This window comes from Lithobates pipiens, unplaced genomic scaffold, assembly GCF_037356315.1.
Source record: "Lithobates pipiens isolate NorthernLeopardFrog02 unplaced genomic scaffold, aLitPip1_a1.2 Scaffold_3, whole genome shotgun sequence".
NCBI lineage: Eukaryota > Metazoa > Chordata > Amphibia > Anura > Ranidae > Lithobates > Lithobates pipiens.
In genome coordinates this window covers 192398401-192424560 of record NW_027507790.1, presented here as the reverse complement: position 1 = coordinate 192424560, position 26160 = coordinate 192398401, and the positions used below count along the sequence as shown (strand labels likewise).

Below are 26160 nucleotides of genomic sequence, written 5' to 3'. Positions count from 1 at the left end.
AAAATTATTTTCTTTTCTCCGACACACAAGTCTATGCAGCCTATTCACAAATGTAATTATAATAATATAAATTTTCCATGGCAGGTATATTACCGTATCCACAGCAAATAATCAGTCTAACTCAATATTTTATAATTCCAGGTAATTAAAACAAAATCTCTCCTCAAGACACTACCATGACAAACAAATGAAAGGTATTCTGGGACTGCCATAGGTACACCGCAAACGTATTGGCTGTGTTTGTGCAGTAAATTATTCATTTGCTCGCTACTTGATTTATGCAACTTTTCCCTGAGGATTTCTTGGATGACATTGTTATTGCTACCAGAAGTTAATTCAAACATGAAAACATCTGAACTGGTGCTTAATAAATCAGAACACATTTTGTTTGATTAAGCCTTTGGTATTAGGGATGACATCAGTGAAGACTCTCAACGTATAGAACAAATCTATTAACTCACAGGTAGATTGTCCACTTTTACTTCTTCTCTGATACTGTGCACAACATGAAAAAGGTGAAACAAAAAGGGCCAATGCGTTATCAACAGCACTTTACTAAGGATAAAAGAATACATTTTCATAAAAGCAATGTATGTAACAGCGCTGTATGTAAACTCAAGAACCAAAGGTCTTCAACACAACAAACTCATAGGCCAAATGAACATTATTAACAGACGCGTTTCAGGGGACATACCCCTTTTCTTTAGTGCAAAAATGGTTTGTACTTCCTAACACCTCTTATTTACAACATAGGTGAAAGAAAAGTGGAAACCTATAGTCAAACTCTCCCTATTGGGGAGAGGGAAGAAGGACAGAGCCAGAACAAACCACCTCCATAGATCGACCTCCAGAACACATTATTAGGATACAGGATTTATATAGCGCCAACAGTTTATGCAGAGCTTTACAATATTAAAAGGGACAGTTAACACAGTTACAGTTATAGTACAATAAAAAAATACAAGAGGATATAAAACAAATATCAATGCTTTTTAGGATTCTTTAGCCATTGGTTCCCCAAATAAAAGGAGTAGATCTTACTACTAACAAAACTTCACACCCTAAAGTGATACTAAAGGCTTAAATACATAAAAAACATGTTATACTTATATGCTCTACATGGTCCCGACCCTTTTCTTGAGTCCCCTGATGGTGTTCTGGGCTTTTCCCGCTGCTGAGCCCCCATAGCAAGGTACACTTTTGCGTGCTTACCCCCAAGCTCTGCTCTGTGTGTTCATAAGACACGCAGAACAGGGCTCAGTCCCATCCCCTACTCCGTTCTTATTGGCTGTGATTGACAGCAGCCAATGGCTCTCACTGCCATCTCCAATGAGCCAATGAGGAGGCAAAGACCCAGAACAGCAGCCGTTCTCATGTACATCTCAGGCTCGGGTAAGCATTAGGGGAGCTGCATACTGAAGGTTCTTTACCTTCATGTATAGAATGTATAAAGGTTAAAAAAACAAACAAAAAAAAAAAACCTTCAGCCTTTACAACTACTTTAACGTGGTTGTAAGCCCTTACAGACCACTTTGACCTACAGGTAAGCCTAGATTAAGGCTTACCTGTAGGTCCAAGAAATATCTCCTAAACCTACACAGTTTAGGAGATATTTGCAAAAAGACAGGCACCGCTGTCTACTGCGCATGTGCTGTAGACAGCGGCACGCAGGCACACTGAACATGCCGCCGCTAACGGCGATATGCTGTTAGTGGCGGGTCCTGTGCGCATGCACGGGAGTGACGTCATTGTGGCTCCGGCCAATCACAGGGTTGGAGCCACAATAACCGAAATGAAGATGGATGCTCCGTGGAAGAGGGGACAGCGCTGACATCGCTGGCTCCTGTGTCAGGTAAGCGACACATAATGGGCATACTAGCCCATTAAGCTTTACCTTTGCAGGGAAACAAAAAGAAAGTAAACCCATCAGGGTTTACTTCCTCTGCGTCACTCACACAATAAATGTGGACAAATAAATCATTTTTGATGGTCTAACACTGCTTGCGGCAATGTGGTTCCAGAGATCCCTCAGTTTCTTGAAAGGAACATTCAGCCTATCTGGAATAACCGTAGATAGATGGGGTTTCCATTTAAGGATTTTCTAATGATTTGCGGGAAATGCACACAGAACGAAGATTTCCCACACCGTGTTAAGTGTGAACAGACAGTAAAACCCAACCTAATCTTAGGTTCAGCCCAAACTATTTTAATTAGCTTTAGCTACAGCGGAGAAGGGCTGCAGTCCATTTTATATCTGCTCAATAAATTCAAATAATCCTGTTGACATGTCAAAATAATTTTTTTTTTAACTGTCCTGTGCTCTCTGAAATCATATAGTCATATCAAATAGTCATATCAAATAGTCATATCAAATAGTCATATCAAATAGTCATATCAAATAGTCATATCAAATAGTCATATCAAATAGTCATATCAAATAGTTTCATCTCTCTGTCAAGGTTACCTGTGTAAACTACAGAACGCCTCCCCTATAATAAAGGGGAGTTGTGTGGATAGTTCATTATATAGCCAAAATCATTAGTGAGCGCCCTACAGTGACAATGCTAATCCTCAGCAGTACAGCGTAAGAAAGCGCTTTACACGGAGATCTTGTAATGCCCCAGTCCTCTTGCCAAATCAGGTTTTAGTGCTTGCTACCCATGTTTATCAGAGAAGCATGGTTTACCTGTGCAGGGCTCAGCTTCAGCTTAAAGCAGTATAAAGCCCAAACACTACATATGGTAACGGCATTCATTTTTAGCTTTTTTTCTCTCTGTTTTCACCTGGTGATCTGGCCAATAACACAAATCCTGTATTAGAGTTCCTCTACTCTGGATGAATGACCACAGGGGGCACTATTAGCTATTGGACAGCAGCATTGTCAGTCTGAGAAGAGGGGAGTGTTATACGTACTAGCAGATTTAAATACACTAGAAAACTGAAGTGAAATTCCAGCTCATGCTGCAGTTACACAAGCAGTTACAGCAACTGTTTTTTTTTTTCTTTTAGGAAATGATTTTACATAAATAAATCTGATCTTTTTAAGCACGTCTGTCAGTGTTAGATGGTTTATCTCATCCCTGTAATGAATACATCTGGCAGACTTACTGGTTGGATCACCAGATAAAAATATAAAGAAAGCCTAAACAAGTTAACTAATGCAGCCATCACATCTAAGAAATTGCAATATATAAAATGTTAGCTGGCCCTTTAAGGGGTTTGGCATTGCAGAAGGTGGGGCTTGGGACCATGTGACCGCTGTGATTGGCTGTCCAGTGGTCACATGATGGGAAAAACATCTTGGATGCAATCGGGAGCTTTTCGTGAGCCATTGGCAACTGTGTCAGGAGTGTGCGGAGCGTGCACTCTCAGCACAGCCCTATCAGCACTCATGCATGCAAATAAGCGCCCCCTCGAGAGGCTGCATGTTGGCGCACACTCCGCGCCTCCGGCTTAATACAGCTTTAACTGCTACACTAGCGCGGTAGGTTTAGGATTGGGGGGGGGGGGGGGCTGTTTACATTGTTGATCCCTCCCCTCCTCTTAAAAGTAGGAATAGAATTGTAGTGATCCATGGATGAAAAACATATTAAATTAGATCAGCGGCAGCTGCTGATCTATTCATTAATGCTTAGACTTTTTTATTTTTTTCCTTTAACCTTCCCCCCCCCCCCCCCCCCCCCTCTACGAATCAGATTTTCAGTCTGTGTTTATTAACCCCTTGATCGCTTATCCTGCACATGTGCACATTAACCCCTACAGCTCAGGAAGGTTTTACCCCACTTCCTGAGCTGGCCATTTTTTAGCAATACGGCACTGCGTTGCTTTAATTGACAATTGCGCGGTCGTGCTATGCCGTAAAGTAAAAAGACAAAAACAAAATGTCTTCATCAATTTAGGACATCAGGGCTGCAGGACCTGCTGATTGGCTCCTGCTGAGTCCAATCACAGCAGGAGCAGAACACCACGTGCACTGAATCACATACAGGTATACCAGTCGGGCCACCCTGCAGCAGTATATGTACAGTGTCTTTGTTCCACTTTGTTCCTTGATACTTTAATAATGTCATTCTGTATTGTGTATGTCATTTTTTGCTTTTCCTCTTTAATTGCTGTTTAATTTGTGTTTCTTTACATTCTGTAGAGTATCGTGAAGTCTTTATTTCATTCGTATATCCCCTGACGAAGCAAATATGTGAAACATGTCGGGTTAACATGCAAATCTTCAACTAAATCGACACAGCCAGATTTATGTTTCTCTATGACCATCCAGCCTACGATTTTCTATTTTGTAACTGAATCTGTGAGCTTTTTAACCGTGAACTTTTTTTATATAAACTATTTTCTCATTATTTATAAGCACCGCAAAAATCCCCTCTACTTATTATTTGGGATGAGGTGCCAACTTTATGGGTCTTCCGCCATTAGTCGGACTTAAACTTTTTTAATCCAAGATTGAAAAGGAGTGCTCTCAGGGGTTTTCATATGGTCCTGTTATTTTTATTTTAAAAGAAATTTAGATTTTTTTTATTTTATTTGTATAGTAAAAAAACAAAAACGATTACTAAACAGCAGCAAAAGAAAGCTCTGGCTAAAGAAAGGATATACAATTCATTTGGGTGCAGTGTTAAATGAATACTTGAGTTTTAATTCTGGAGTCCAGTCTAATTTTCAAAGTAACAGCACTAATTAGCACAGATTTCTCTTTCTTCCTTGTCCTGAGGACAACCTTTTATCATATAGGAAGTGAAGGAAGCCACGGATAGTGGTTGTCTGAACACAATGGCTGGCAGTGGAGATTAATCTATCCTGTTAGTGTGGATCGGGGAATTGACCGATTTTCTTTTGTGCAGTCTGAACAGGAGGGAGGAAGTCAAGCCGCCTATAGCCTGTCTAAAGATACTGTGAAAATAAACCTAAAAACAACATTTTTTATTTATTGTGCCCTACCAGTCATGAGATGTAGTGGCTGCATTCATTTTCTTTTTTTAGGCAAAGAACATTTTCACCAAGAAAAGACCTGATGATCTTACCAGAAGTGCAGTTTTCATGACACTTTTTTTGTAAAGTTAACAGAAAGCACACACCACCTTATCTTTCCCATAAGCCTAGATGGCAACAATGGCTCTCTTCGTAGATAGAGGAGAAGTGAACCTAGATACCCATGGACAGGAAGGTGGTTATTCCCAGGTGCAAATGGAAAAGCCTGAATAAAGAAGACTAATGCGGGCACAACAGCTAGGAACTGGTAGGCCCCTTTCACACTGGGGCGGGAACGGCGTCGGCGGTAAAGCGGCGCTATTTTTAGCGCCCCTTTTTGCGGCAGTATGCGACCACTAGTAGGGCGTTTTTAATCCCCGCTAGAGGCCGAAAAAGGGTTAAAACTGCCCGCAAAGCCCCGCTGGGTAGAAGCGGTTTAGGAGCGGTGAATACACCGCTCCTTCACCACTCCAAAGATGCTGCTAGCAGGACTTTTTTCACCGTCCTGCTAGCACACCTCTCCAGTGTGAAAGCCTTTCACACTGGAGTGAAAGGGGCCGGTTTTTGTCAGGCGCTATATAGCTGTAGCGCCTGAAAACCGCCCAAGTGTGAAAGGGGCCCTAATCTAAAATATATGGCATTTTTGTTCATGTGTTTAGATATACTTAAAGCGAAGTTCTGCCATAAAAATACATAAATAATTGTCAGCAGCTACAAATACTGCAGCTGCTGACTTTTAAAATAAGGTGCCGGAATCTTCAGTAAGGGAATTAGAAAGGGAATTAGAAAGTGAAGCCTTGCGCCTTCACAGCTCGTTTTGTGCGAGTCGCGTTGCACATTTTGAATGGTCCCTGCTGTCTTTTGGGACCTGTGTGTCTCCCACAAGACAGCGGTGGAGACGGAGGAGGGGCCAGACATGGCATGGTCCGCTGCGGATTCTGCAGCGCTCTTTTGCCAGAAGTGGGAGCAAATACCTGGATTAGACAGGTATCTCTGCCCCTCTGAAAGGTGACAAATTTGATACCATAGGAGGGGAGGAACCAGATCAGCAGAAGTTCAATTTTTGGGTGGAACTCCTCTTTAAAGTGGTTGTTAAGGCTGAATTTTTTTTTTTAACCTTCATGCATTCTAGGCATAAAGGTAAAAAACCTTCTGTGTGCTGCTCCCCTCCACAGCCCCTCCCTTATACTCACCCAAGCCCCCTTTCGATCCAGCGATGTGCACGAGAGCCTCGGCTGTACTGGGACTCCCCCTGCTCATTGGCTGAGACAACATTGGCTCCGACTGCCATCAATCACAGTCAGTGAGCCAATGAGGAGAGAGATGAGGCGGGCCGAGACACATCTCTATGTGACTTATGGATGCAAAGAGCAGGGAGACCAGGAGTGCCAGCGGGGACCAGAGAAGAAGAGGATCAGGCTGCTCTGTGCCAAACCATTGCACAGAGCATGTATGTCAGACACAATTTTTTTTTATTTTTTGTTTTTTAACGAAGCCATACCTTTAATACAACTTTAAGTTCCATAACTGACACATTTCAGGATTGATGAATACGCATATAATGTACATGCAATGCGCTGGTTTATTACATTCCACTGTGCCTTTATTCTGCCATAAATAGAATGAAATGATTGAATAGAGCAGTCCAACTGTGACATGTTCTCATTCTAATTACACAGGAACAAATACTGAATTCTAGAAGTATAAAATACTTGGGCGATTTCATAATCTTCTACAGAAACTATTGAATATGCTTGCCTTAATACTTGTTGCTATTAAGGAAAACGCACAAGCAATGGGACAGTAATTATTCACATATCTAGCAGTAAATTATGGAATATGAATACTACATGCCATTGTGGGTTAAAAATGAAACAAAAATTGGTCCTTCTGTTCACGTACGAGAAAAATTTTAGAGTATGTCCCTCTGGAAATTTCGGTTTTGGAAGACCGATAATCTGACAAGAAGTGTCCCCATTGGATAGTGTCCGCCCTATACTGCGCAGGCGCAGCACGGAGGACAAGGAGGTGCTGAAAGATGAATGGCGCCTGCGCACTTAATAGTGCCTTTTGCCTTGAGTTCAGGTTCAAGCCCCACCATCTGAGTGGACGTAGATGATGTAAAACAGCAGTTTGTAACAGGGATTCGCTCGCCATGCTTTGGGCAACGGCCTCGCTTCGCTTGACATATTTTTATTCTAACTCTATTTCCACTTACATGGTGAGGCTTGAACCTGGACTCAGGGCAGAAGGTACTATTAAGTGCGCAGGCACCGTTCATCTTCAGAGACTTTCGGCGTCTCCTTTGTCCTCCTCCGCAAGCGCAGTACAGGGCAGACACTATCCGATGGGGGACAGTATTCGACAAGACACCGGAACTGGCTGTTAAAAGATGTGTACACACTATCAGAAAATCATACTCAGATGAAAATGTTCACCCGATTTTCTTATAGTGTGTACGGGGCATTAGGGGGGTTATTTACTAAAGTTGGAGTGTGCAAAATCAGGCTCCCCTCTACACAGAAGCCACTCAGCTTCTTGTAAGAACATTTCATGTTGCAGGCATCCATAACATGGAAAGGAAGTGAGGGGAAATATACCCAAGGGGGCCATATACAAAAATAAAAGCCTGGCAAAAATTTTAAAAGCTGAATTTCAGGTATACATATTTTTTTGCATAATTACATTGGTCCAGCTTGGTTTGGCATAGATGTCAAAGAACACTTTGCACTTTCTCAATGAATGCAAGAGTTCTGAATGGATAAGCTGGAGGACAGAACAGTGACATCACAAACTCCACCTTGTCTAACTAGAGAATGTTTTGCAGTTATTATTAGACAGGATTTATATAGCGCCAACAGTTTGTGCAGCGCTTTACAGGGCAGACAGTAGAGTTACAATACAGGAGGAATCAGAGGGCCCTGCTCGTTAGAGCTTACTATTTAAAAGGGAGAGTCAAGTAATACAAAAGTTAATAACTGTGGAGGATGATCTGATGGAAAAAATAAAAGTACAGTAGTTAGGTGGAGGCAGGATAGGTTTCTCTGAATATAAATGTTTTCAGGGATTGTCTAAAACAGTGGTAGGCAACCTCGGCCCTCCAGGTGTGGTGAAACTACAAATCTCATCAGTCATGCCTGTTTTTGTCAGGGTCTTGCAATGTCTCATGGGACTTTTAGTTTGACCACAACTGGAGGGCAGAGGTTGCCTACTTCTGGTTTAAAAGAAGACAGAGTAGGAGAGTGTCAGATCAGGGTAGGGAGTTCCAGAGCATGGTAGAGGCTCAGGGGAAGCCCTGGAGGCAAGCATGAGAGGAGGAGGTGATGAGGGAACTAGAGAGCAGGAGGTCTTGGGAGGAACAAAGAACAATTTGGTTGGTATTTTGAGACCAGGTTAGTGATGTAGCTGGGGGCTGAGTTGTGGATGGCTTTGTAAATTATTCTTAGTATTTTGAATTTTATTTGTTGGGTAAGTGGCAGCCAATGGAGGGATTGGCAGAGAGGGGTAGCAGACACTGAATGGTTAGTAAGGTGGCTGAGTCTGGCAATATAAAAACAAAACAAAAATATTGCGCTTAGGGGCAAACCTAAAAGCTGCAACTAAAAACCATCAAATATCAAATTATGGATTAAATCAGAAAAAAATTATACATAAAGTTGCGCTGAATATATGTGAAAACTCAAGGTGAAAAGAGTAAAAAACTCAATATGGATTACATAAAAAAATACAAATGAATCAAAAAAACATCATGTGAAAATTCAATCAAGAAAAAGGGAGTCCTTGTAATCAAAAAAATCTTAGTTCCAAAGAAACAATGAACAGGAAAATCAGTCCTTTTTACATATTCGGTGAAACCTTCCTGCCTTTGCCACTATCACATCCAGATCTGAAAATGGTTTGACTCTTACCGCAATGGGTGGACTCCAAACCAGCGGAGTCATTAGCGCGAGCAGACAGCCCTCTGCAGGGTTCTTTTGTGTGTATTCCGTTCCGATACACTACTGGGGATGTGAATTTGTGCGGATCATTCGAGAAGGTTACCAGACTAGATCGAAAAGTTCTGGAAACCATCGTACGTCCTGCTTCTCCTGTCGGTCACCGTAGAGAAAGGCAAGGTGGCCGTCCGATCACTCTGGATACTTCATTTGTCGAAGTGTTAAACTTTTATCTGTATGTTTAGATTTTTAGAAATGCTTTTTGACTTCTTCACTTGTAGATTGTAGATTCCTTGCTGTACCATAGAAAAAGGGTTTGCTAGGGCGTGTTCGCCTGTCTGGATGAGTCTGGCAGCAGAATTCAAAAGGGTGGCTAGCCAATGAGGAGGGAGTTGCAGTAGTCAAGACAAGAGATAACTAGGGAGCGAATTAGCAGCTTTGTGATGTCATCAGTTAAGAAGGGACATATTTTGGAGATATTGCATAGGCTGAGAGTCCAGGATTACACCGAGCATCCTGGCATGTGGGGATGGATTGAGAAAATGCAGTGTTCCCTGAATGTCACCTGTGCTGAGCAAGCGACCTCCTGTGTTTAGTATGCAGCAGGGCAGCTGCTTGGTACGGGACTCAGAAGCTAGGGGCAATCACTATAATAGCAGTGTCTACTATGATTTCCAGCTTCCACAGTGATCTTTCAGGTATGATACATGCATACTTATGTTTGTCCAAGCTGAAAAAAATGGAACCATGCGAAAATATGCTTACCTAAACTTCAGCTTTAATCTTTCATTGCTCCAAAAGTGCAAAATTGTCTGGAGTTAGAGCCAGTTCAAACCATAGAAACGCAGTCTGGATGCGTTCCAGATGCTTTTTGGCATGTGCGTTTTTGGTGCTTTTTAGATGCAGTCCAGTGCAACCCCCCCCCCTCCTCTTTTTTTATAAACCTTAAAGTGATACTAAAGGTTTTTTTTTCACCATACATCCCATACCATGCATAGGATGCATTAAGGTGAAAATACACAAACCTTTACAACCCCTTAAAGAGGAATTAAAGCCTTACTATAAATAAAAATAAAAATAGACCCTACAAGTCAAAGGCATAATGAGCTAGTATGCATAGCATACTAGCTCATTATGAATAACTTACATGAGATGGAAGCCCCCGAAGTGACCTTCGTCATCGCCATGATACCTGGAGTGCCTTCCGGGTATTGCGGCTCCGGCGCTGTGACTGGCCGGAGCCGCGATGACGTCATCCCCAAGCATGCGCGCAGGAGCCACCACCAACAGCATGATTGCCGTTAGCAGCGGCATGCATAGTGCGCCTGTGGTGCCTGTCATTTGCAAATACCTCCTAACCTGTGTAAGTTTAGGAGCTATTTCTTGGACCTAAAGGTAAACCTAAATCTAGGCTTACCTGCAGGTCAAAGTGGTCTGTAAGTGTTTACATCCACTTTAAATAAGGACATGTGCATTCCAGTGAGTTTTACAGCATTCCAGTACAGTCCAGTGCAGGAAAAAAGCAGCATGTTCTACTCTTGTTTCTGGAACGCACTGGAACTTCAAACACTGGTGTGAACTATGCCATTAAAAACCATACAACCTACTTTTCATGCATTTGATGCAGAAAAAAATAAATGCATTGGACTGCATGCAGTGTGAACTGGCCCTTAGACTTTAATAAGACGGTCTGACTTTAAAGGAAAATAACCCAAGAATATGGGTGATCGTAGTTGAAACTCTTTTCCTAGCTCAACCAAGCCAGACTTTCTGAAACTGGCGTTAGATAGGAGTTACTGAAAAGGCAAGTCCGTTTGAAAAAACATAATACAGTCTAATCACCAATAACAATACTTAGACACAGATGCTGGTCAGACGTTTCTCTATATGTAGATTTTTATATACAAGCAACATATACAGCAAATGCTAATCATCAAGAGCTACATTATTGAACTCTGCATACAATGTGTGTTTTGTGCCTCGGCTGTCAATATCCACACTATGAATAAAACATCAATTGGAATCCAATGTCAGTCTTCACTAGAGACATTACAACAAACACATTTACTCACAAGCTTCCACGTCTTGGTAGGCTCAGTTCCTTCTGCAATAGAACAAAGAAGAATTTGGTTAGAGAGGAAAAAACAACTAAAGATCTGCACACAGTCACAAAACTAGTTAAAATTGATAGATTTCACTATCAGGCCTCATACACACTGGGCGTTTTTTGGACATTTTTACAGTAGCCGTTTTTGGCTTGTAGATGTTTTTTTCTACAGTCATTAAACTCTCCATCATGTTATCCTATGTGTCCGTGTACACATAGGCTGTGATCAGCAGTGGCATTTTTGAGCAGTAAAAAAAAAACAAAAAAAAACTAGTGGGTTGTGAGAGACGTTTTTCAGCTATAAAAACGATCTAACGCTGATAAACGTCGATAAGCGCTCAAAAACTTCGTTTACCAGCGCGTTTTAGGGTTTTTGATCCATTGAAAAAAAAAAATTTAATTTCTTCCAAAAAAAGAAAGTAAAAAAACACTAACACGGAAAAAAATACTAAAAAACGAACCAGCGCGTTTTAGGGTTTTTGATCCATTGAAAAAAAAATTTAATTTCTTCCAAAAAAAGAAGTAAAAAAACACTAACACGGAAAAAAAAATACTAAAAAACGAACGTTAAAAAAACGCTATTGCAAAAACGTTGAAAAAAAAAGCTGAAAAAGTTGAAAAACTCACTGCAAAAGCTACTGATGTTTTTAAAAACATTATTTTAAAGCGGGAGTCCACCGGGACTCCGCGTTTTTTTTTTTTTTTTTTTAAAAGCCAGCAGCTACAAATACTGCAGCTGCTGACTTTTAAATAGTGACACTTACCTGTCCAGCGCGCCCGCGATGTCGGCACCCGAAGCCGATCGCTCGCTCGTGCCGCCGCCATCTTGGGTATGGGAATCAGGAAATGGAGCCTTTCGGCTTCATTTCCCGGTTCCCTACTGCGCATGTGCGAGCCGCGCAGCGCAATCCGGACGGTCCCTGCTGCCTCTGGGAGCTGTGTGTTTCCCAGCAGGCAGCGGGGCACTTGCTGAAGGGGGCGGGCGCTTGCGGAAAGGGGCGTAACGTACGCCCCTTTCCGCAGAGAGCTAGCCCGGAAGTGGGTGCAGTTACCTGGATTATCCAGGTAACTGCACCCCCCTCCCCCCTGAAAGGTGCCGATTGTGGCGCCGGAGGGGGGGGGGATTCCGATGAGCGGAGGTCCATTTTAGGGTGGACCTCCGCTTTAATGTCCAGTGTACGTGAGGCCTTAAGGTCAGTGAAGTAAGCTCAATTTTAAATTCTAAATGATTTAGCATGAGACAGAAACCCACCTTATAATACAAAGTAAATAAGCCAACAAACAGAAACATGCTGTAATACTAAATAAAACATCAAAGCATTATAGTCCACAGATCACTTCCAGGCTGCTGTAAAATAGTGGAAGGTGGTGATCATCTTGCTGACTAATTAAATAAGAAAACACCTGTCATTTAGAACATGACAGCTACCATAAGACGCAAATTAAGGACATACAATATGGTTAAATGTGCTATATTTTTTTCCTACCTCAACATAGAGCACCCACTATGCTATCCTTGCAACAGTATACTATAACAATAACCTATCATGGCTGACCATATAAACAGAGTATGAGAAAACAAAGCCTCTATTAAGGAACCTTAGACCCACCTATGGACATTCAAATATTAAGTTATTGTATATTAAGCAGTCTGCTCACATCCTTTGTAATAAACACATCTTTGCCATTATGAAGCTTCCCTCCAACCACTTTGCATACTATCCGTGGTGGCTCGTGCATTGTGTGCGCACGGCCCCTGCTCCCCCCATCACCACAGCCGCCACCCTCCCTATCCATGTGTCCAGTCTTATGACTCCCTGGCCAATCGTGTCTCAGCATACACTGCTGGGTTCCAATCGGCCAGAAGGAGGGTGCCTGTGTACTCACTGGAGCAGCCTGGTTCTTCCTTCTCCCAGGCTCTTTATCGCCTCCGCTAGGTAAAGTGATCACTGCTGGCTGCTGTGTCTTCCGCGGGGTGATCGTCGCTGCTCGTGTCTCCCGCCGGGGGGGGTGTGTGCTGTGGGGTGATCGCCGCTGGATGTGTCAGTGTCTTTGGGGGGGGGGGTAGATTGCTGCAGGGTGATTGTCGTGGATTTACATATCTTCCACGGGGGGGGGGTTAGGGGGTTAGTTGTCATATTATATTATATATACTGCGATCCTGTACTTTCCAAATATGCTGCAGAAATCTCCCTCCACCATGTCTGGCTGCATCCATTTTAACTGTGGGCAGATGAAGCCGCTGCCTGTTCAGTTCCTGGATTTACACAGACACGCACACCTCCAGCTCTGTAGCCCTGCAGCTCTGATTGACCCTCTTATGACTCATCCTCCCTCCCTTCCCAGCAAACTCTCACAAGAGTGAGAGAGAAAGAGCTGTGCACGATGTCATAAGCCTAGGCTAATGACCAAACAGGAAGTGGGCTGTATAAGGTATTTATTTTTGGATAGTTTTACTATCCAAAGTTAAAACAACAAGGGCAGAGGATTTAATAGATGGAAAGATAAAAAAAAAAAATTACTGACATTCCGCTTTAAGCAAAGAATACATTTTAAAACAAGTTCTCACCAAGCTCAGCAGATGCAGGCACTGTGGAACAATTCAAACGTAAAGTTTCAAAACAGAAACACTGAAATTGTTTAGCTCCCTCGGCAGCTCAGGGGGAGACGAGCTACTTTAAAGTGGATGGAAACCCGAATTTTTTTTTTTTTATGTCATAACGTAGAGCATAAGATTTCCTATCATTTGAGCCCAGTCTTGCCACAAAGAGTTAATCCATCTCTGAGCAATCCTCTTCTTGTTCAGTGAGAAAAATCTTGACAAACAGAGAAAAACTTTGTCAAATCCTCCCCCTTGCTGTGAGTGACAGGTGATTTACATATCTCGTGCACTAGCCTAAGAACATGCACTATTTTTTAATTCCCTCCCACTCCTTTCTTCTGCTGCTCTGCAAGGATTGGCTGTTCCACACCTCAGCATGATTTGGCATGCTGAAGTCATGTGGGGACTTTTCTGGTTTTTGACTGGATGTTCGTGATCATAGCAGAAGTTCAGTGTAAGAAATCCACAGGAGAAAATGCATATTGATAAGGGGAGTGTAGAGGTGGGCGTGGAGTCTACTGACATCACGACTCCACCCACTGAGCCCTGGAAAACAGAACCACCCACAAAATCTGCAGTTTTTCGCATCTCATAGCAGACAGAGGGGAGACATTTGACAGATAAGTATACATGCAGGAGGCATGTATATTCTTCTAGATACCCAATATTGCAGTAGTTTAGAAAGGATGAGAGTGGGTTTACATCCACTTTAAACAACAGTTTCAGTGTATATTGAGCAAGGTTTTTTACTTGAACCAAAGATTTTTAAAGTACCCTCTTAAAAGACAAGTATAGGATTTTTTTTTCTTTTTAACCACTTCAATACCAGGCACTTGTACACCGTCCTGCCCAAGCCAATTTTCAGCTTTCTGCACTGTCACTGTTTAAATGACAATTGCGCTGTCATGCTATACTGTACCCAAACATAATTTTTATAATTTTGTTCCCACAAATAGAGCTTTCTTTTGGTGGTATTTGATCACCCCTGAGGTTTTTATTTTTTGCTAAACAAAAAAAAGACCGTAAATTTTGAAAATAAAATAAAAGTTTTGCTTTTGTTTGTTATAGATTTTTGTAAATAAGTGCGTTTTCTCCTTCACTGATGAGCACTAATAAGGCAGCACCAATGAGCAGGCACTGACATGCAGCGATGATGGGCACTGATATGCAGCACTGATGGGCATTGATAGGCGGCACTGGTGGGAGACACTGATGGGCACTGAAAAGGCTGCAAAGATGGGTACAGCCCTTTTCATGGAATGCATTCAGATAAAAAAAAAAACCTTCTGACTTTACAACCCCTTTGAGAACCCTTTCAGAAGGGAGTTCCAATCAAGTCCACCTCTACGTTTTTCAGGCAGTCCTAATCGGAAGGTCCATGCTCTCCTATGAACAGGCGGGTATAAACAGGCTTGTGTGTTTATACCTGCCTACCTCTGGGTCAGACCTGGTCTGCAAAAAAAAAAGGAGGAGGACAGAGTCAGCGGTAGTCTGTTTACTTCCAGCTGCCCACAGAGCAGAGTGGCTCTATCTAAGCAGACACTGATGTGTCTTCCGCCACTCTATTCCAATCAGAAGGGGATCATCTCACAGATCCCCTACTGATCGCAACGGAATCTGCCCCCTGTGAAAGGGGCCTAAAGGCTAGTACACATTGACTGAATATCCGCTGATTCAACAGAAACTGGGTGGCGTTTGGCCAGTGTGTACAACAGCCTGTCCAGCTTCTGTCGAATGGGCAAGCTGGAAAACCAGCAGCCAATTGGCATCCATTGGCTACCAGTGCTGACTGGTGTGTTCAGGGGGGGCAGTCTCCCTGTCAGAACACAGAAGCTCAATGGGGAGATTGCTCCACTAACATTGCATAGTTAGTACAACAAGCTCCTCAGGTTTTTTTTTTTTTTTTCCATTCAGCCCACAGGGTTGAACAAGAAAAAAAAAGCTGCCTGTGTGTACCAGGCATACAGTAAGTCTCTCAAGTGCAAATATGAGAGGGTGGTTTTGAGATGGAGATGGTATTGATAAATGACGCTTAGCTACAGGGACTGATCTATAGGAAAGAAGAAGAAAGGGATTCCGAAAATGTTAAACAGTTTATATCTTAAGGTTTGTTTAGCTACCAAATATATATATAAAATTTGAATTTTACAGATTTTTGTAACAAGCTCTAAGACAGAATGCACCTTTAATATGTATTCAATTTAAAGGTAAATACGCTCACACACTGAATTATTCATAATAAATACTGAAGTCTCACTAATTATTACAGCATCATCTCATGCAAATATTTCAGTGTTGAATCAATATATAGAAGTAAAGTTGTTCTTTCAAGATCAGGCAGACTATAATAATGTTCCCATCTTTATAAACAAACCAGTCAGCCATAAATAACCAAAAAACCTGGATCGCCATAAATGCTCCATAAATTCTCCACTGTGGCATTAAACTCCAGTTGGTTAAATAACAAACAAAGCGAAATATTTATGGCCTGCTCACAAGAATCCTTGGATTATTGATTGTAACGTTTTCCACATGATGCACCGCAATCCTTCACTGAAACATATTTGAATGTTTCTAGAGGACTCTGTGACACTAGTGACTAAAATATCAATTTGCTGGGAATTGTCTTCTGAAATACGTCAACATTAAAGTGACATTTTCATATACACCCTGCTTTCCGCTGCTATGTCAATGTATGAATTATGGTGATAGTAAGTGGGAATCTAATGTGTTCTGCACATGCTTAAAAGTCAATTTGATATTTTCTTGTGCTATAAAATTTACATTATTGCACAAAAATAACCCCCATACACATTTATATTTTACATTTATTCTGTTATGATGACTTAAAGTGTATCTAAATTCAAGAACAAAAATATAATATATGCCAATTTAGCAGTCCTTACCATACCATATCTATAGATGTGCATCACTGTCACCCCAGGGAACAAAGAGTGTGTTAGGACTAAAGAACCTCCCTCCATTCACCGCCACAACTTAAGCCAGATACACCCATGCCAAATGCCGGGAGACAATGGCCAGTTCAAAAAATAAAAAAGTCCAACATTCGGCCCGTGTGTATGTCTGTCTGTCCGACAAGCATGCTGGAAAACCAGCAGCCGACCAACTCCCGATCAGTGCATTCAGCCAATGGCGGAGATCCCTGATCAGGCTGGGTGTTCTGGCAGGGGGTAAAACCAAACTAAAAGGTAAACTTAAAGGGCTGGTAGCACAGCTTGAGCTAACACTGCAGTCCCAGATGCAAGCAATTGTGCTGCAAGCTTGAAAATGGCTTTCTAAGCTATTGCTAGACTTGCCAGACTTCACAATTGCAGCAAATCCATATTGCATGACTCCAAATCAACTTTCTTTGCAAACATTCTGCAAGTCTGCTGCAAGTTCTGGATCAGTTATGTTGTGCAATAGCCACCCCACCACAGGGGGCACTGTGGCTGAATTTCCATGCTGTAGATGCTGGGATGGGGAGAGAGCGTGCTGACTTTTCCCTTACTTCCTGTCATGGGAACCACATTTTTACCAGACAGGAAGTTAAAATGTTTGTTACCCCAATACTTCATATTTTTTAATATGCTCCTGCTGTATCATGTAGTTGTATGAAAAAAGTATCCTGTTCTCTTTGTATTGCTTCCTTTGTGTGAAATCCCTGGTGTTCCTGCTAGTCCACCTACTTTCATATTAAAAACTGATCACACTAAGCAGAAGAGAACATTGTGCTCAGTTCTCTAGCTATGAGGGGAGCTAAGTATGCTATCCTTCAATGATCAGACATATCCTGACATGCCCCCACTGCACAACCAATAGGAAGCTCTGTGTGCTGCAGCTCCTCCTCTCCCAGCTCTTATGCATCTGAGAACAAACAGAGGGAATGTGATCTCTTATAAAAAAACGTTTTTAAAAAAAGGGGGAAAAAATATCTTTATATTTTTTTTTTTTATATGTATACACAAATGTTTTGCCTTTCATTTCTATTTTAAACGGAATGGGTTGTTTTACAAGGTGATCATTAACAATCACTTTAAGGAATCTCAGGAGCGAAGCTTCTGAGTGGTAGTAAAACCCACCAAGAGTTCTAATTAGCGGTGCACCAAAATTACAATTCTGGACCGAAACTGAAAATTCAGGATGCACTTAGCCGAAAACCAAAACTGTACATACAATTGTATTCGACTTTTTAATAAATATCATACATTTAAATGAATAAGAATTTATTTTTGCCTATTGTGAGCACCTTTTATCTATCGGCAAATCGCCAATAATCCTATTTTCGACCAATAATTTTTGCCGGCCATTTTATATACAAAGCTTAAAGGAGAAGTATAGCCAAAGCTCGTTTGGCTATACTTCTATGGATCACATGAGTGCAATTCCTTTTGCTGAAGTCTGCTCTCTGCTGACGTCACGGATTTCAGTCCAGGCACCATGGCAATGGAAGTCAGGATCCGCCAGGTGCCTGGACTGAAACCCCGCTCAACCCCTCAGTGAGCCGCTGAGAGTCTGAGCCACAAGGCAAAAAAGGAAGTTCTGGTATTTCAGTTCCGAGGAGAGTTCTATATCCATATTTCCACCTGGAGTGGTGATCCCTTTCCTTTCCCCTGAGAGTCTGAGCCAGCCGCTCCCTGCTCCTCCACAGTTCAGTGCTCCAGGAAGCGAGGAGAGCAGAGCAGAGAGCTGCTGATTGACAGTCACCAGCTCTCTGCTCGGGAGATGTCAGAACCGAGCAATCGACAGTGTTCGATCGCCCGGTTTTCAGTGCAGAGGTGCCGGGGGACAGATGCAGCATCGGACCGATGATGCATTCACCTAGGTAAGTATAAATCAGAGGAAAAAAAAGAAAGGAAATGTTTTACTTACAGTTTACCATAATAAAGTAACCAGATTCCTTATGGCTGACCCCTGGCCCTACCCTTCAGCACAGATCATGTGGTTGAGGGTATAGGGTTTGTTCTTAAGACTGACAATAGCGGAAATATTTTCTCCAACAGAGTATTTCAGCTCTTCCACTATCCTATTTATATCTCTCTGCAGGATTAACAGTTTTCAGCTGACATTTGAGCCTATATTTACAGTTGTGGATTTTATGTCATTACGTTGATTTTACCTGATCTCTGTCAAACCGAAGATGCAGTTATACTAAATGTCATGTTCTAATTTTTAAATACAAAATTAAAATATAGCTGTCAGTGGAACCACTTACTTTTAACAAGAATTTTCTGCACAAGTAGCTCAGTAAAGCTGACTAGTAAGTCTATTATACCAATTTACACATCAGCCAGAAAACGCATCACAAGCCCTGCTTGGCAGCCACTTCAAGTCCTTGAAGACTGAGGAAGATGTGAAGCATTTATGTGCATGACAGTTCCTATAAAAGGTTCTGCAGCAAATCTTATAAAGCTTCACAGGAATGAAAAAAAAAAATGTTCCCTCATTTTTAAACATAATAAAAGGCACCTCAGAACTCTCATGTGTCTGAAGAAGCTTCTTCTCTAAAGGTTGTGCCACTATGACATAAAGGTCATGGACTTTGATATCAGAAGCTCTTCCTTAACCAGTTGAGGACACTGGACATGCTTCAAAAGCTCAAAAGACATTCATCATAGTACACAGGATGTGTGTTTCACATCATTCAGTCCTTTTGACCCACTGTCCTGCCTGAATTGAAAAGTCTATCCGCCATACTTTTAGTATCTGATTGGGTTAGAGAGGTGTAATGAAAGGAATAGATTTCTTCTAGCTTGGGCCAGTAATGAATATGATGTAGGGAAGGAATCAGCTGCAGAATCCTCCACCTACTCAGCTACTTGCTGTTCTACGGATTTGGTGTGGTAAGCAAGGTCCTTCCTAGTTGCCTTAATGGCTGAAATGTATTCCTCTCTGGTGGTAGCCTTAAATGCCTCCCAAACCACGGGGCAGGAGGTGGAATTCTCGTTATTTTCCCATGTAGTATCGAGGATGCATGGTAATTCCGGACTCCAGCAGCCAGCCTGCCTTCCATTAGGAATGCACAAGGCAAGCTCTAAAGGGGTATGTTCCAACAATCCTTCCGGGAGATACTTCACCACTTTGACAGCAGGCAAAACTAAAAATCTATGCGGTGTGAGTGGCCAAAAGATGGGAATAGGCCCTGTCGTTCCAGATGCTTCCATCATTAAAGCTCAGTGAGGCCCATACCATTAGTCCAGGTTAATGAGGCAGGGTGAGGGGAGTGGGAGTGGAGAGGATTTTAAGTATCCAGCACCCCATTTAGTGTTGAAGTCTTCCCCTATAACCAGTCTTTCGGCTTGTAACGGGGCAAGTTTTTCACATATGGCATACAGTAAAGCATGGTCAAAAAGGGAGAGATATACACATTTACAAAAGCCCATAAAGTGGCTTGTATGTCTAGAAGTAATATAATGAATCTGCCCTCAGGTCTGTAATAATGGTTTCCACATACCAGGAACAGATTTGTTTAGCACAATGGCAACCGCTCTGGCATAGGATGACTATGTGGTGTGAAACGCCTGACGCACCATAGCTCATCTGAGAGCTAGAGACTTCAAATGAGTCAAATGAGTTTCTTGGAGGAACAAGATATTTGGCTTATGGGAGTCCAGATATTTAAATAGCAAAGATCTTTTGATTTTGTCATTAAGGCCACAAATATTCCACGAGATAAGTTTTATATTCATATAATAACATTACACTAAATGGGGTGGAGAAGGATACTGACCGGAAAGGCCCTATGTGTAACGAGTGGCACCAGAGAGGGCACCATTGTACCACTGATAATAGATACCCTGGAGATACATATAAAAGCCATGCATAATACAGGAAGAGCAGCTGAGCAGATTGAAATAGAACTTAAGTGAACGCCCTATCGCCTAGCCCAAACTCCAACACAACTTGGCTAAGGCAATTTGATTCCCAAAACAACCAATAGTCTGTGGTGTAGTCGGTGGATAACCTATAGTGTTCAGACATGTTGTCCTCTTCTAAATAGGCCCCAATGGTCCGCCAGCAGCAGAGCAAACAAAACAAAGGGGGTGTAACAGTTCAACAAATAGCCGAATGTCTGGGATTAAGAGAACTCCACCACCGCTTGAAATAAACATGCCTCATGGAAGAACAGCAGCAGGAGGAGGAGTATGGCACTCCCAGGCCTGACTGCCACATGGAAATAAAGGAGGTAAAGGAGTTGGCAGATCAACCACCCATAGAAGGGATCCAGTGTGGACAGTAGGTAACTGAACATTGGGTGTGATAAGTCTAGCAGGGAACAGTCCTGCAACAGAAAAAAAAGACAGACTTTAACAGTACCTTAGCAGAGAGGATAAGAGTATCCCCGCTGTCATGGATCAGTTTATCAGAGGATTGGCAGCCAGGAGTCAGTTTCTTCTGAGGTGTACGCACCAAGCCTCTATGAGGAAAACAGAGCTGACTGGAGTATAGCATGCTGTATTGCACCCCTTTTTCTCTGAGCTTTCTCCTCACTTCAGAAAAGGACTTATGCTTCTTCTGCCAAGAAGTCCGGGTAGACATGCACTGTGGTAATCTCTTAAGGCAGTGTAGGGTGTATCTGGGCCTCACTGAGGATCAGATCTCTATCCCTGTAATTCAGAAGCTGGACCAAAAAGGGTCTAGTAGGGGGACCAGAGGTACCCTTTCCAGTGGGGAGTCTGAGTCCACTCCAACACATAGGTGGGAGAAACATTAATGAGGCCCTGGAGATTTTTTGAAGAAGGCTTCCATAAAATCTGCAGGGCAATCTCCTTCTGCTCCCTCCGGTAGGCCCAGGACTTGAATATTGTTCTGACACAGGGGATTATCAGCATCGTCAGACTTGGCCACCAGCGACTGAACAGTACGCTGGAGCGATTGGAGGAGATCTGCATGCTGAACAGTAGTGTCTTCAGTGACAGATGCGGGATTCCGTTTGAGAGGCAGCCTCTGATCTTATAAAAGTCGTTACATTATCAGTATTTGGACTATCAATTGTATTAAACATTTTTTGTTTCTGCTTTGTTCATTTTTTTTGTGACATAATAAAAAACAGAATCAAAAAAGAAAAAAGAAAAAAAAAGAAAAAGCACGCTTTATACCAGAAACATAATTTTTGTATAGTTTTCAACAGGACAAATTGTAGAACAAAATATATACTTTAGAACACGGTTCCAAAAAAAAAAAGTGAGGTTTTTTTTTCAGATCTACTTTTTTTGTTTAACCACTTGGGATCCGCGCTATTGCAAAATGACGGCAATAGCGCGGACCCACATTTTCGGGACTACGTCTATTGACGTAGTCCCGGTTACGAGCGGCCTGCGCGCCCCCTGAGGGGCGCGCGCGGCGCGCTCTGTGATCGGCGAGTCCGTGAGACTCGCCTGATCACCGATCCGTGTAAGGGGTCGATCCCGACCCCTTATCACGTGATCAGCTGTCAGCCAATGACAGCTGATCATGTGATAAAACGGAGCCGGTAATCGGCTAGTATTCCTCCTCGCGCTGACAGCGCGAGGAGAAAAAAAAAAAGCCGATCGCCGGCGGCCGTGTTCGGGACATCAGTCCCGATCACGGCCAGCAATTTAAAAGGACACCTGCCCCCTGCCAGTGCCCACCTGCCACCCGCAGTGCCATCCTGAAATAAAGTAAGTGCCCCCCTGTCAGTGCCACCCAGCAGTGCCCATAGTGCCCACAGTGCCACCCAGCAGTGCCCACAGTGCCACCCAGCAGTTCCCACAGTGCCACCCACAGTGCCACCCACAGTGCCACCCAAAATCTGCCTCAGGTGCTGCACCCCAGTGCCGCCCATCAGTGCCCAGCAGTGCCGCCCATCAGTGCCCAGCAGTGCCACCTATCAGAGCCACCTATCAGTGCCACCTATCAGTGCCCATCAGTCCCATCTATCTGTGGTACCTATCAGTGCCCATCCGTGCCACCCATCCGTGCCACTTATCCGTGCCACCCATCCGTGCCATCTTATCTGTGCCCATCTTTGCCCATCAGTGCCGCCTTATCTGTGCCCATCGGTGCCGCCTTATCTGTGCCTATTAGTGCCGCCTTAACTATGCCTATCAGTGCCCACCAGTGCAGCCTATCAGTGCCCACCAATGCAGCCCATCAGTGCCCACCAATGCAGCCCATCAGTGCCCACCAATGCAGCCCATCAGTGCCCACCAATGCAGCCCATCAGTGCCCACCAATGCAGCCTATCAGTGCCGCCTAATCAGCGCACTTCAATGAAGGAGAAAAATGACCCGTTTGCAAAATTTTATAACAAACTATTAAAACATGATTTTTTTTTTTTTTTTTTTGCATCTTTTTTTGTTTGTTTAGCAAAAAATAAAACTCCGAGCTGTAACTAAATACCACCAAAAGAAAGCTCTATTTGTGGGAAAAAAATGATAAAAAATTCATTTGGGTACAGTGTTGTATGGCCGCGCAATTGTCACTCAAAGTGCATCAGTGCTGAAAGCTGAAAATTGGTCTGGGACTGAGGGGGGTTTAAGTGCCCAGTAAGCAAGTGGTTAAAGATTGCATAAAAAAAATAAAAAAATAAAAATAAAATTGAAATACAATATAACAAATGGCAAACCATGTTTGTCCTTACAAAAAACGTATGCATTACTTTGTTATCTTAACCACTTTCAGACCGGACCAATTTGCTGGTCAAAGACCAGACCACTTTTTGCGATTCGGCACTGCGTCGCTTTAACTGACAATTGCGCAGTCGTGCGACGTGGCTCCCAAACAAAATTGACGTCCTTTTTTTCCCACAAATAGAGCTTTCTTTTGGTGGTATTTGATCACCCCTGCGGTTTTTATTTTTTGCGCTATAAACAAAAATAGAGCGACAATTTTGAAAAAAACGCATTATTTTTTACTTTTTGTTATAATAAATATCCCCCAAAAATATATAAAAAAACATTTTTTCCCCTCAATTTAGGCCGATACGTATTCTTCTACATATTTTTGGTAAAAAAAAATCGCAATAAGCGATTATTGATTGGTTTGCGCAAAAGTTATAGCGTTTACAAAATAGGGATAGTTTTATAGCATTTTTATTAATCATTTTTTATTATTTTTTTTTTACTAGTAATGGCGGTGATCTGCGATTTTTATTGTGACTGCGACATTGTCGGGGACCCATCGGACATTTTTGACACATTTTTGGGACCATTGTCATTTATACAGTAATCACTGCTATATAAATGCAGTGATTCCTGTGTAAATGACACTGGCAGTGAAAGGGTTAACCAGTGGGTGGCAGTGTAGGGGTTAAGTGTTCCTAGGGGTGTGTTACTAACTGTGGGGGGGTTGGGCTTTCATTTAGTGTACACTGATCTCTGCTCCAATCACATGGAGCAGAGATCAGCGTCACTAGTTGCTAGGCAGAATGGGAAAATGTTGTTTATACAGCATTTCCTCCATTCGGCCGCTCCGTGAGACGATCGCGGGGATGCCGCGGGTCCCGCGACCGGACTCACGGGGGTCCCGACCAGCGCGGGAGCACGCCGCCGGCGGCGCGCTCCCGATGGCACGGCGGCAACGAATATTGGACGTACATGTACGCCAATATGCCTGCCCGTGCCATGCTGTCGACGTACATCGTCGTGCGCTGGTCGGGAAGTGGTTAAGTAATGGCAAAGGTATTGCCGAATAAACAGATCCATAGCAGAAAGGGATAAATTGCTATAGTCCATAGGGGTATACAGGTGTGAGAGATGAATTGGTTAAAGAAGCCAAGGGCTTTTTTTTATCCAAAATGATCAATATGGGAGAGTAATTGGGTGTGTCTTTAGCCCCAAAAGGCTGCTGCTGTCAAAACTTGCATCATAGGGATGTTGGGCGACACGCCTGTCTTCTATAGTCACTGTAAAAATTCATGGACATGACAAACCACTAAATGTGTTCTCATACACAAGATGCTGGGCTGTTTTATCAATTATCAATGCTCTGGACCTCCCTACATCACAGCAATGAAGCCTTGGAAGTAGCAGCCTCAAAACAATGTGTAGATCTACAAAAAAAGGCTTGGCTGCAACGTTTTAAACTTCTGGTGCCCAACCTGCAGCCCTTTGGCACTTATTGCGCAACCATTGGAGTCCTCACTGACAGCGGTCTGTGTATTGCTTACTTTGATGCCTTCTCAGACCAGAAAAGGAACAATATTTTTTTAGACTGGCCTCTAGTTGATAAATTGTTTGGTTTATTGCTTTCAGAATAGCTTATTTTTTTCCGGCGCAATCCATCTCTCTCTATTTTTTTTTTTTTCCTCTAATATTTTATAATAGCTCCCGATAAGAGAAATATTGAATGAGGCACAGGTAATTTTTAAGGAGGCTGTAGGACGCACAAATGTTTGAAAGTATTGATTTGTAAATGAGCTGTGATCTCTAGTTTCCTATGTAAGGTGTCTCCCGGCCCCAGTATGTCTTCTGAAGCTTGCCTTCAGTCTTTTAAAGCATTTTCTAAGTATCAAACAACTCCTATAGCATGTTCACAGTCTTTGACCATCGCCTTTAGCACATCTGCAAGCTCTCACCATCTCTTGTAGCATACCTTTGTCTTTGACAATCTCCTATTGCATGTCTACAGTCTGACTGCTTCCTGTAGCATTACATAAGGCTCTCTAAATCAAGAAAATTGACTACTGGTGGCTCCCCTTCTTTCTAACAGAGCCTCCACGGTATTTATCATACTACGGTAGATAGTGTTAATAAGCGAAGGATGATGTGCATCCATGTGTTACTGTATTGGTACACCCTTGTGTGTATATTGTTGTCTACAAGTTTTTATAATTAAAAAATAATTATATTTAAAAAAAAAAAAAAAAAAAGAGGGGGGGGGGGGGGGAAGTTGATCGACTAGCAGGGTCCTACACACTTCAAAAGTCAACAGCACTGGTGTGACGGCTGTAAATCCTTCCTGCCAAAGTTGCCTATAGTGTAATACATACACAATACATATTTAATATGCACTCACCTGCCACTTTATTAGGTACACCTGTTCAATTGTTAGGCAACACAAATTGCTAATCAGCCACACATGGCAGAGACTCAATGAATTTAGGCATCTAGACATGGTGAAAACGACTTGAAGTTCAAACTGAGCATGAGAATGGGGAAGAAAGGGGTTTTAAGTGACTTTGAATGTGACATGGTTGTTAGTGCCAGACAGGCTGGTCTGGGTATTTCAAAAACTGCTGATCTACTGGAATTTTCACAGACAACCATCTCTAGGGTTTACAAAGAATGGTCCGAAAGAGGAAAATATCCAGTGAGTGGCAGTTGGGTGGACAACAATGCCTTGTTGATGTCAGAGGAGAATGGGCAGACTTGTTTGAGATGATAGAAAGGCAACAGTGACTCAAATAACCACTTGTTACAACCAAGGTATGCAGAATACCATCTCTGAACGCACAGTAGAGCAAACCTGCAACAGAAGACCACACCGGTTGCCACTCCTGTCAGCTAAGAACAGGAAACTGAGGCTACAATTTGTACAGGCTCACCAAAATTGGACAATAGAAGATTAGATAA

At 42.6% G+C, this 26160-nt stretch overlaps 1 protein-coding gene across 3 annotated transcripts in view; it reads right to left on the bottom strand.

The window, feature by feature from the left end:
- Window positions 1-26160, bottom strand: part of MAST4 (microtubule associated serine/threonine kinase family member 4) — an 831319-nt gene that overhangs the window by 347687 nt on the left and 457472 nt on the right. For all 3 annotated transcript variants that reach the window (XM_077462654.1, XM_077462655.1, XM_077462658.1), the window contains one exon: window positions 10988-11019. In XM_077462654.1, the coding sequence (XP_077318780.1) occupies window positions 10988-11019 (32 nt within the window). The remainder of the gene's footprint in view (window positions 1-10987; window positions 11020-26160) is intronic.